This window comes from Rhagoletis pomonella, unplaced genomic scaffold, assembly GCF_013731165.1.
Source record: "Rhagoletis pomonella isolate Grant_MI unplaced genomic scaffold, Rhpom_1.0 Rhpom_scaffold_00811, whole genome shotgun sequence".
Lineage (NCBI taxonomy): Eukaryota > Metazoa > Arthropoda > Insecta > Diptera > Tephritidae > Rhagoletis > Rhagoletis pomonella.
This window is the reverse complement of record NW_023459365.1, coordinates 39696-51842: the sequence shown is the minus strand read 5'-3', so window position 1 is coordinate 51842 and position 12147 is coordinate 39696. Positions and strand designations below refer to the sequence as shown.

At 36.0% G+C, this 12147-nt stretch overlaps 2 protein-coding genes across 4 annotated transcripts; one reads left to right on the top strand and one right to left on the bottom strand.

Moving 5' to 3' along the window:
- The first annotated feature begins 3329 nt into the window (after positions 1 to 3329).
- On the top strand, positions 3330 to 4543 carry LOC118751573. Of its 3 annotated transcripts, none has more exons than XM_036486395.1 (4): positions 3330 to 3527; positions 3589 to 3747; positions 3805 to 3973; positions 4054 to 4543. In XM_036486395.1, exons 1-4 carry the CDS (start codon positions 3419 to 3421, stop codon positions 4136 to 4138), a joined length of 522 nt encoding a protein of 173 aa, XP_036342288.1. In that variant the 5' UTR covers positions 3330 to 3418; the 3' UTR covers positions 4139 to 4543. The 3 variants fall into 3 exon arrangements, with proteins under 3 accessions (XP_036342288.1, XP_036342287.1, XP_036342289.1); XM_036486394.1 differs by having other exon boundaries at positions 3796 to 3973; XM_036486396.1 differs by having other exon boundaries at positions 3796 to 3990; positions 4054 to 4090.
- A 685-nt stretch (positions 4544 to 5228) lies between these two features.
- Positions 5229 to 7285, bottom strand: LOC118751572 (centromere/kinetochore protein zw10-like). Its single transcript, XM_036486393.1, has 6 exons — positions 7243 to 7285; positions 6996 to 7174; positions 6565 to 6933; positions 6175 to 6502; positions 5833 to 6095; positions 5229 to 5769 (listed from the first exon to the last, which is right to left on the bottom strand). The coding sequence occupies exons 1-6, from the start codon at positions 7268 to 7270 to the stop codon at positions 5557 to 5559; spliced, it is 1380 nt and encodes a 459-aa protein (XP_036342286.1). The 5' UTR covers positions 7271 to 7285; the 3' UTR covers positions 5229 to 5556.
- Between the last annotated feature and the right edge of the window lie 4862 nt (positions 7286 to 12147).

Here is a 12147-nt window from a genome sequence, read left to right as displayed (position 1 = left end):
TGGATGACGTTGGTTGGTGGTTTCGTTTAAATGGTTCTCCTCTATTGGGATTGAAAGGTGCGTATCCTGCTCTTTGGCGTTCATAGTAGTTTCTGAAGGGATTCTGTTGATACGATTGCTGTTGTTGATGCTGATTATTCGTGGGTTGCCGGAATCTTCCTATTGATGTATCCACGTGTATTGGTGTCGGGTTTGATCTTTCCATGTGGGGAATAGGTTGAACTCCTGGTTGATACTTCCGTTCGTTTTGTGGGTGTTTGGGGTAGTTATAAGCTTCTCGTCGTATCGGATTGTTCTGCCTTTTATAAAGAATCTCCGTGGCAATTGCGTAGGCACTTTCTAAATCTCTTGGTTTTGCTGCATATAATGTGTGTTGAGTAAATTCATCATTTATGCCATTGCGGAAGCAATCTATGGCCATTTCTTTTGTGACCTGCTGTAGAGAGTGAGTATTCCCTGGGTAATCAATTTCGCACTTAGTCATTGCTAAATTAAAGATTTAACAGATCTTGCTGTGGAATTCGGATAGCGTCTGTCTTCCTTGTATTTGTCTTTTCATTTCCTCTATGAGGGCGTTATAGCTTCTAGTACCGGCGTAGCTGTAAGCTGGAGTATTGCTTGTAAGTGAAATACTGTGCCATGATTCTGTAGAAGAGTTGCTGGTTCTCCTTCGATCTTCGTGTGACGTATTATAAATAATGCATCGTAATATAGTTTGGTATCTCGAAAGGCTTCTATGGGACTCATTGCTGATATGATGGTTGCCCTCCATGTCCTGTATTTGGATGTGTCTCCGTTGAACACTGGTAGCCATTCGAATAGTCTCAAATTTATTTCATTTGCATTGTTTATCCTGGGACTTATCGGTTGGAATTCTTCGATTTCAGGTACTTGCGCTTGCTGCAGCTGGGCTAATTGTGCTTCTACAGCGGCTTAAGCTTGTTCCAAGGTTACTACCCTTGCTTCCATAATGATTCCTCTGCCTTGATCAAACACTTGTAATCGCTTTTTTCGGAAGCGGTCCAGTTTTATTTTTGGTTCTCCTTGTCCTCTTTTTCAGGACGTGTGGAATTTGATTTTTTAGGAGTTCTTTTTATTATTCAGTTATGGAGCCCCCAGTTAAATTCATACTCTCGATGTACATAAATAAATATAATTTTATTGGTACCAAGATGTACTTAAATCAATTCTAACCTGAAGTTCATATGCTTCAGTATAATAGGCTCTGGTTTCTTTTGTTTATTGGTTGCTGATAATCTTCAATAGGAATGTTTTGGTTGCTGATAATCTTCAATAGGAATGTTTTGGTTGCTGATAATGTTCAATCTTTTATTTGCTGACAATGTTTTGGTTGCTGATAATCTTCAATAGGAATGTTTTGGTTGCTGATAATGTTCAATAGGAATATTTTATGTAAACTACTGATTCTGTATCATACATTGGATGATGTCATCGGTACAGTAGTGTATTTTCTGTTACACTAACTTGCGCACCTAACTAACTACTCGCTCGCTGCGAAAAACTTGAAACTTGACAAAATTGTAAATTCTTTTCGATTGACGCTGCACCAGTCGAGAGGACTTTCAGTTATATTTATTTATTTTTTATTGCGGTGCAATAATTCTTTTTTGGGAATTGCATCGGTCTGCAAATGTCGTATGTATCCTCCTGACTTTCATCTTCACAATCTAGTATCATGGCAAGATCGTTGATTAAACACCGTTGTTTTCCAAAGAACTCTGCATTCTCATTCTTTTGGTTGTTTCTGAATGTGGAGAACCAGTAACGTCAACAGCGTTTTTCGATTTTATTTTTTGTAATTCATTTTTGATCCTTTCTTCTGTGACTGACCAGATATACGTTTTATCATTGCACTTGCGTAATATTCCAGGGACCGAAACAGTTATTTTTTTACCAGTTAAACTTGGCCTAATATTTTTTATTCCGAAAGTTTTTTCTGGATATAAACAAACAGCTTATCAAAATTAAACAAATTTGGTATCATGTGAGAGGACTGAAATAACTTTTAAACAGAAATAACGAACGAAGGTTACCACCTCTATTTATATATTTTTGTATATCATTTAATACTAAAGAAATTCATATACCTGGCCCAAGGTTTGTTCTATGGTAATTAATTATCATTTTTTATTGAAATATTTTTCAATAGGTGACTTTGCTTGTTTAGACATTTCAGTTTTAAAGCTATTTAAGTCCTCTTTCATTTGATACCAAACTTGTTTAATTTGGATAAGCGGTTTGTTTATTGTCCGGAAAGGACTTTTAGTTGGGAATAAAAAATATTTGGCCAAGTTTAACTCGTAAAGAAAATAACTGTTACTTTCGGTCCCTTCAATATTCGCATTCGCAAAAGATCCGCATTGATTATTGCGAATGCGAAAGCGAACGCGAATGTTAAAATTAATGCGGAAGCTCCGCGGTTGCGAATGCGAATGCGAATATTCGCAACAACCCTGGTATATACATATATATCACATATTTTGACTTAGATATGTATAGACCATTAATGATGTGTACATCATTTTTTTTATGTTGAAACTAGATATGTATATAGTATGTTATTATTATTATCCGGTTCAAAAAAGTCCTATCTCAAATGAAAATACTTTGAAAATGTGCTGAGATAGGGCGTTTTTGGATCGCCAGCTGAGATAGGGTGTTTTTGAACCGAGTTCTGAGATAGGGCATTTTTCAATCTTCTAATAGCTGTTGGCCATGCCACTAATGCCTCATACTCAGATTTACTAGATAAAATCGTGTTCTCCGAGAACAAAAATTTTCACGATCCAAAAATCTGAAAAATCTTTTTTCTCCAAATTTTGAACATTTATCGTTTTCGGTCTATATTTTGTGGCAAATACCATACAAAGCAAATATAGGCCAAAAAACGAAGAATTTTCAAAATTTTGAGAAAATAATTTGGCCGCTATACTCAGAGTTTTGAATCGTTAATTTTTTTTTTCTCGAGAACACGAATTGATCTAGTAAAACTGAGTATGAGTCATTATTGGTATGGTCAACAGCTATCAAACCTGATATATGCGCACAAGAAGCCCATTTGAAAGAGGGAGACAAAATATCACACGTAAACACGATTGAGAGAATACAAAGGTTGCGCCGATCTCGGTACCGCTATTTTTCTCTTAACGAATTTGACAGAATCAGCTGTTTGTATGACGTCACACTGGTGCAATTGTTGATTTTGAACTTAGCAATTTATTTGTGTGTTATTTCTGCGACATTTTAAGCAATTCAAAGCGATTATTTAAACTTTATAAACTTATACTAAGGCAATATGAAGTGTGCAGTGGCAAATTGTGATAGTGAAAACTATAGGCAAGCGTGCGATATAAGCTTTTTTTCGTTTCCTACGGACGAAGCTCTCGCCAGAAAGTGGATGCAGTTTTGCCGGCGAGGAAGTGCATTATTGAATCCCAAATCGAGCTACGTGTGCATGAAGCACTTTTCTAGTGAAGATATAGAAAACAATCGACAGTTCGAAATGGGTAATATATTGTGTATTTTCTAAATTCATTCCATTTAATGTTATTGTTGCAAACGCTTTAGGATTTGCAAAAAAACGCCTTTTAAAGCGTGGTGCTGTGCCCAGCATTTACCCAGAGGATGGGGAAACCTCCCAGCGTGCCGAAAGTGTTCAGCGCGAGGAGTACAAACAAATTGTCAGCGAGTTACTTCAGCAGAGTGAACCTGTCGCAGTCAATGAAGGTAACAACTTGATTTTAAAGAAAGTTTCGACTTATATTTGCAAATAAGTTGTTATAGCCGAGGCGAATAACAGTGCCAACGTTGTTCCGATTGACGAAAATGTGGAGAATAAGGAAAATAGCCTAGTGGATGCAAATCTTTCCGAAATCCCCGCGACTTCAACACCTCGCAAAGTCTTCTACTACGACAGCAGTTTGGAAGAAGTTGAGGAGCTGGAAGCTCAACTGTGAGTTTGTAAAAGCAATAAGGCAATCTAAACATGTTGGCATATTCCTGTGTTTAAAGTTTTAATTTTGTTACACGTAGAAAAAGACTTAAGCGAGAAAACAAGACTCTGTTAATGGATAACAAAAAGAAGGACATGGAACTGGCGGCACTCCAGCAAAAGTAGGGTAATCAGAAAAAGAAGCATGACTATGAGGTGGAACAGCTGAAAAAACGCTTGGATGAATACGAAGATATGTGTAAAAACATGGAGAGCAAATTTTAATCTTTACTTGTATAGGTGCCATACTGAAAAAACGTTGTTTCGGAAAAATGGCCTATCGATATAGAGCCACCAGAGTTTGAGGATCTAGAGTACGATGGTCTAGAAAATTTAGCCGGATACATATGCCACCGATTGCGAGACGATATCCCCAGCACCTCACTCAAAGGCGCAGATGATCCCTCCTACACATGGGTAAATCACTTAAGTGAAGGAGGATTATCTGTACCTAGCAGCAGTATGATGGAACATATAAGCAATCTAGAATCAGTATTCAGAGCAATGAACGAAGATGGTTTGCTCATTACAAATGATTTTGTAAAAAACATATTGAGCAAGCTTCTAGTATAAATTGCGACATTAAAATAAAAAAAAATATTTTTTAGGGCAAGAATGTTTTTTACGTTAAGAAAACTTAATAAAAAACTAATTGAAAACGCCCGCACAAAAAAAAGAAAATATACAAAAATACTGACCTAGATTTGCTTGTATTGGTCCAGAAAACTGAAACTGTCTGATGTCGCTTCATATTAATGTTCTTTTAATGTACAAGGTATAGTGTCTGACAAAATATCAATAATTTTTAAATCTAACGTTTCTTTAAAATTTTTTTTTTTTTATCTTTTGCAGTTCGTAACGAGAACGGTTCTTCAGTTCATCCGCTTAACATAAAGGCCCTTTTCAGGGCCGCAAGTATTAAACAAAGAGATAAAAATTCTACTTATATCTGTGGTCATAAGCAATAGCCGCCTAAGTCGAGTACAGCCTCATGCATGCAATTCGCATACAATTCTTAAGTCGACTTAGACGGTTATTGTTTGCATCGCACACCATCTTCTGAAGTGGTACAACTCAAAAATCAGAAAAACATATTTGCATTCATATGGATTGATTTATGCGTAAAAATCTACGAAAATTTGTTTGAGTTGTGCCCCTTTTACAGATGGTGTGCGATATGCATACGACAATAGCACAACTAATAACAATAACAATATACGTACATAAATAAGTTTTTTATTGCAATCTTCCAATTAAACCATTAAAAACATCATTTATAAATAACTTATGAAAAACTTTGTGCTTTTGTATTTTCCCAGATATGATCGCCGATAATAGAATGGATGGATGAGTCGTCGTTCATTATCTGTGCACAATTCTTGCTTGAAGGCATGTAAACATTGCGAATATTACCAAAAAAATAGCGAATGCAACGAAAACTTTTATCAGAAATATTTCAGAAAAACATACCTATTATTTAATAACTATTTCAAAATTTTAGAATAAAAATCTTATACTACCAGAAAAAACGCAGTGTATCTTGTTTAGACAATTTTCGTTAATGCCTTGGCGCGCCGATCGGTATTTTGGAAAAGTGCTCGTATGAGATGCTTAATTTCTTCTGCCTTATAGTTTGCCGTTAAAATACCGGCACCTTCACACCACTGCTCGGTGATTTCTTGCAACGAATAATTCAGTATCATTTTCAATTGCTCAAGTTTCATCCAAGATTTAATATGTATCACTTCATGTTTGTGCTGCAGGAAGTACAAAAAAAAATAGCATTTGATTCGCATCATTGCATCCCATCAGAAATTTACCTTGAATAAAGTTGGCACCTTCTCCAATATGACACCGATTAGCTCACTCAACTCACTTGCCACTGTTGCCGAAATGTCCTCCATTGCGAGTATACGTCGTATTATTTCATTACAAAAATCATGTATAATATCGCAAAATGTCTTGTTATAAATTGCATCGGGTAACACATTCTGCCAAACATTTTTCAACAAATCTAATTGACGCAAACACTGGCGCAATAATTTCAACGGCGCAGTGCCAACTGTGTGTGCATCGGAAATATCTGCAAGAGAATACAAATATTTTTTATATAAAAGGTTATACAATAGGCACTTGTTTCAAGTATCTATGCACAAAATTACCAAATTCTTTGAGTATGCCCATGATAATCTTTTGCTGATAATTGATTTGTACATTCAAATATTTTCTTCCACTCATATGTAGGGTCTTAACCAATCCTGGGTATGTGGGTATGCCCTTTTCTGAATTCGTGGTCACCCAATGTGCTAAAAATTGGCAATTATTATAGAACAGAGCAGATTGCTGTGGTATGCTTTCTAGAAGCTTCTCATGTATCTTCGGCACTTCGCCAACATACGAAATCAATATGACGCAGATAACGTTTAACAGACTTTCATCTTCTGTATCATGTGATTGGCGAAGTATGCGCTCCATCAACTTAATCAATTCCTAAAAAATATACCAAATATTGTTGTAAAACTTTAGAGACATACAAACAATAATGCACTCACCAGTGTGCCCTTCGAGACCATACAGCAAGGAAATAGAAAGGGATTTTTAGCTACATCTTCCGCGGAATTCTTTTCAGCAATTAATGCCATATCTTGCAAGTCCTTATGCATTATGTTGTTATGTTGTTGATCATTGGATACTGAAACATTTATGTTGGCTAAACAATTCAAAACCAGCTTAATATTTTCAAAGCCTTTCTTGTAGGAAGGACGTAAGCTTCGACTCATTTCTTTTAACGAGTATGAAAGTGTCAATCGCACATGTTCGGGATTTTCTTCGCTGTAGTCCAATGAAACTGGCTTCAAAATTAGTGGCTCTAAACAGTTTTCCAGCAGAAAATCGCATATCTTAATGGGATTATAACGCGCCTGAAAATAATATAAGGTACTGAATTAAGTTTATACTAAACTATTAATCTCTAGCTACTTGCTTGGAACAACGCCATCACAGTATCTTGCAATTGATTAACATCCTTCGATACCTGCAGCGACATTTCACGGAATTCGTCTATACACGCACCCAGCTCTGAGTTGGCTTGGCGCAGTGCGGCATTTGCTTCGCTGCTAATTGTCTGCAGCAAGTGCTCAGACTCACGCACTAATTGCTCACCTTCATCAAGGTACGCGTCGGAAGTTGTATTATTATTATTTAGATTGTATTATTATTATTTAGAATACCTTTGATAATACTTTTCAAAGATTTCATCTTCGACTAACTCGTGGGAGCGTTGATTCTGAAATGGCAAACATTTTTAACACATACATTTGTCCCAACATTATTTTTCATACTTACCCTAAAGACTATATGCACAACACCACTACAATGCTTTCATCTTTAATTAAAGCTAATATATATGCTTAATATCTATAAATTTTCCCATTTTAATGTGTTATGAAAAAATTTTTTCGTATTGTTTACGTTTTTCGTGCAAAATGTCTTCTTCTTCTTGCATTCTTGTTCGCGTTTTGACATTGCTCTCTCGCAGCTGCACCAGTGTGACGTCACCGAAAAATTGCGCTCAAAAATCCTCTCTGATCGGCGCAATCTTGTATTCTATCATTCTTGACACGTAAATCAATTCCTCTATTTGGCCTGTACAGTATAAGGGAAACATTTCAAATTCATAAGGGATACTTTTCTTTGTGATGCGGCTTATATAAGGAATTATATATGTCGGCCGCTGTGGTGTAGTGGTAAGCAGTGCGCGCTTTCACTCATCAGCACCTGGGTTCAAGCCCGGGTCAAAGCAACATCCCAAAAAATATAGAAAAAGGTTTTTTCTTAACAGCGGTCGTCCCTCGGCAGGCAATGGCAAACCTCCGAGTGTATTTCTGCCATGAAAAACAGCTTCTCATTAAAATACAAGCGCCGTTCGGAGTCGGCGTAAAACTGTAGGTCCCTCCGCTTTGTGTGACAACATCAAGGCGCACGCCACAAGTCGGAGGAGAAGCTCGGCCAAACACTAACATATGTGTAAGCGCCAATCTATTATTATTATTATTATTATATATGCCATACTGTTTCAGCTGGGTATTCATCAGTTCAAAAAATTTAAGCATATTATCATATTCCAGTGAATAAAAACACGCCTAATTTTATTATTTTAATTATCTACAACTGTATGAGACTACCAAGCCATATATATACCTATTCAGATAATCGGAACGCTGTTGAGAAGGCATAAAATTGTGTACTTTTTCAACTAAAAGGCTTTTTTCTTCCCGTTTTTCTTGTACTTCCAAAATACCATATTGACCTAAGGTAGTTCGATTTCGAGCTGTCACAACGTACAACACCTTTCATTATTGCATCATGATCATGTTCGACCCAAGGCACATTTTATACAAAATATTTTGTCTCGAAAATGTCAAATATTTCAATTTTTTCTCACAGAAATTCTAAATTTTTAAAATCTATTTGCATGTGAAACCTTTTTCCATGCGAAACAAGCGATTGGATAGCAGCTTTTGGAACGTTCGCCCAACTCAGCAGCACAACTGCTGATTACCGGGCCTAGCAAAGGCTGGATAAATGCTTCGGGAAGCAAACAAATTTACTAAGAAAGAGAGATGCAACAATTTTTTTCCCAATTTCAATTTTTATACCCGAGAGCTCTTGTGCACAAAGGTGTATTAACTTTGATCACATAACGGTTGTTTGTAACAGCCAAAACGAATCGAGATAGATATAGACAAATGTATACATAAATGCTCAGAATGAATAGAGAAGTCGATTAAGCCATATCTGTCTGTCCGTCCGTCTGTGTGCACGATAACTCGAGCAAACATTGAGATATCTCAACGAAATTTTAGGCTTCCATTTATCCAAGGCAGGTTGGTATTGAAAATGGGCGAAATCGGACTGTAACCACGCCCACTTCCCATATAACGGCATTTTCGAAAAATGCAATAACCGCGATATTTCAATTAATATTGCATGCAAATTATTTGAAATTTGTATGTGAAGTAGAATTGTGGAAAAAATACCATTATTATGCAATTTTTGAAAAATGGGCGTGACCCCGCCCACTTATGATGAAATTCTGTATCTAGTAGCCAAACTCGGTATGCGCCTTGCCTGGGGCCTAGCTAATAAATCTGTTGAAAATCCTTCAAATCGGGCAATAACCACGCCCACCTGCCATAAATCAGCAACTACTAAGGCTAATTTACTTAAAATCGATGATTGCAATCACCGCTTAGGAGAACATTAGATTATTATAAATTTTTGGATAGTGGGCGTGGCGCCACCCGCTTATGACCACAAATGTGTATCTCGGTAACCGATTTATAAATTACTATCAAACTCGGTACACTTAATAAGCTTGGAACGGGAAAGAAATTCGTGAAAAATTATTCAAATCGGACTTAAATTACACCCGCTTCCCGTATTTACTCCAAGTTAATAGTTACAACAATCTCTTAACAATAAATAAGACTGCTATAGACTTTTAGGAATTGGGCGTGGCATCGCCCACTCTATGACTATAAAAGTGTATCTCGATAACCACTATATCGATTTCTGCCAAACTTGGCTCAATTATATCATTAAGCATAACTCAGAATATTATCTAAAACGTTTGAAATCGGGGAAAACAGCCCCGATTATCATGCAAAGGTAGTTTAGAGAAAGTTGAAACGACGATATTTGATACCTGCGCCGGGTATATAAAGTTCGGTTTCGCCCGAACTTATACTTCTTTACTTGTTTTAATTCTATTTTCGTTTGTATTTCACATGACACTCATTGATTTAGAAGAAAATAATCAGAACAGTTTTTGACAATTTCGATACTAGAAGCAACAACAAAATACACGCAAATGTTGTTTTTTTCTCTAGTGCTACTTCCTGTTTATATGCCTTGGTTTGACCCTAATTTGACTCTAATACACGCTTTCGATCAAATAACGTGTTTCCTATGTGTTTTCTGAGTTACAACAAATGTTGGAAATAAAACAAATTTTGGTTTTTTTCCCATTGCTTATTTATACTATTTGTAACAAAAACAGTTTACTGACAGAAGGAAAAAGGACTTTGTTTATTCCAAAAATACAATTAAACAAAAAATTTGATATAATTAATATGAAGAAAGTAATATTCACAAAATAATTTTACTTATGAAAAGGGTAAAGAAACACTGCCTCATATGAAAACATGCCTATGAAATGTGACTATAAGACAGCCGAACGTCAGAAAATAAGGCTAGAAAGCTCTTTTATTACTTCACCTGTTTATTACGCCATTCATCCCACCTGCCTGTACCGAGTATACGTTCAAATTTAGAAGTCTGAGAGTAGGTAAAATTTTACATATTTTTACATCACTGTTTCATACCATATGTTCGCTTCGTCTTCCTAAACGAAATCCACAGTTCGGATATAGTGAAGCAAGTGATGATGATGCAGAAATTTTAGCTGAAGATTAAACTCAAAACAATATTCTGTGTTATACATATGCTGCGAACAGGAACGGTAACTTTTGCTTGTTCCATGCCATGACGAAATTATACAAGATTTTGACATTGCCTTATTTGAAAAATTGCCTTTAAAACCTTTTTTTTACTTCACCTGTTTATTGCGCCATGGTTCCATGCAAACATTTTAAGGTTTTCCAGCAATGTTTTCAACATATTAAAAAGCATTCAGATGAAATTCATACAAAAGCGCTATGACCAATTTGCCGAGCAGTTATTACAGACGACGCTTTCCCTATAATTTGTTATATTAGACTTTTCACAGCCAGTGCAATGGGGTATAGTTACGGTAACCACAAATATAATTTGAAAATGCAGGACAAATTTTCAAAAAATTTACCTACATATAATTGCGTAGTATAAAAATAACAAAAATATACTATATATATACATTCCTTGAATAGCCCACCCTTTTGTTGATTTTCTTCCATACAAAGTATGCTTGACAAAATTTTTATATGGAAGAAAAAAAATGTCGCCCCTATGTTTATTTTTTTTTAATTTTCAAAAATGTTTAAAAACGGGCTTAGACGTATAGTCCAAGAGCTGGCAACGATTACCTTACACTAGGCTAGAACTTTCATGATGAGTCCGCTATGACTAAAAGTCTGGCGGCCCTCCAGGGGTGGCTTTGACGCCACCAGAATTTTTAAGGATGCAAAAAAAAAACACATCAATTACACTATTTTAACCAGTCTGGCATTTTGGGATATCAGAGTTGGTACTTTTCCGAAACCGAAAAAAAATCGCCAGACTGGTAGGGCGGTGGAAAGTGGATGCCAGACGCGGCTAAAGTGGCGATTAAAAGAGGACTCTTAAAACTATAATAACCAGGCTAAATTTTATGAATCATAAGGTGAATCCTCAGGAGGCTATATGTTTGAAGCCAGACGAAATTTTGGGTGGAAATGCCCTGCCAGATCCAAAAATCCGTTGCTATGCAGGCGTTCAAATCAACTTGTTTCTTACTAATTTTTAATATACTTTGTTGACGAAATGGAAAAGTATCGGTAAAAATACTATACAAAATAATTTAAAAAATAGCAGGCGTTCAAATAAACGCATTTCTCGTTGCTCAAAATGCTCCAATATCTTTCAGTACATATAATTTTGTTATACGGCGATTTTATTCAGAATACGTAATTTGTTCCAATAGAGAAACGCTAGTTTGTTAGAAACTTTCGGAGTTGTGTTGTGTTTCTATTACATCGAGTCCTTTTCTGTCAAGTAATATCTTCATCGGAAATTATTTGTGTTTTTTGTCATCGTCGAGGATGTGAAAAATGTTTACTATTTACAGCACAATCAGTACAAGAATGCAGTGAGGTTCTACAAATCCGAAAAAACAATGTGTGGCACCCTGTAGCTGACAAGGGGGCAGCACTGACGGCGAGCAACCCTGGCATGGAAGAGCGCTGACGTTGAGTTATATTAAAATGTGCTTTTCTGACTTGTGGTTATGAATATGAGTTGTTCTGAATAAGTGAATAAAGTTGTTATAATTACAAAGTAATACACTGGCGACGAGTGAAAAAAAGCCAAAAACGAAAAGAAAAGAAGTGGAACAAATAAATAAACAGAAATTTAACTAAACTAAAGAAAAACTAAAA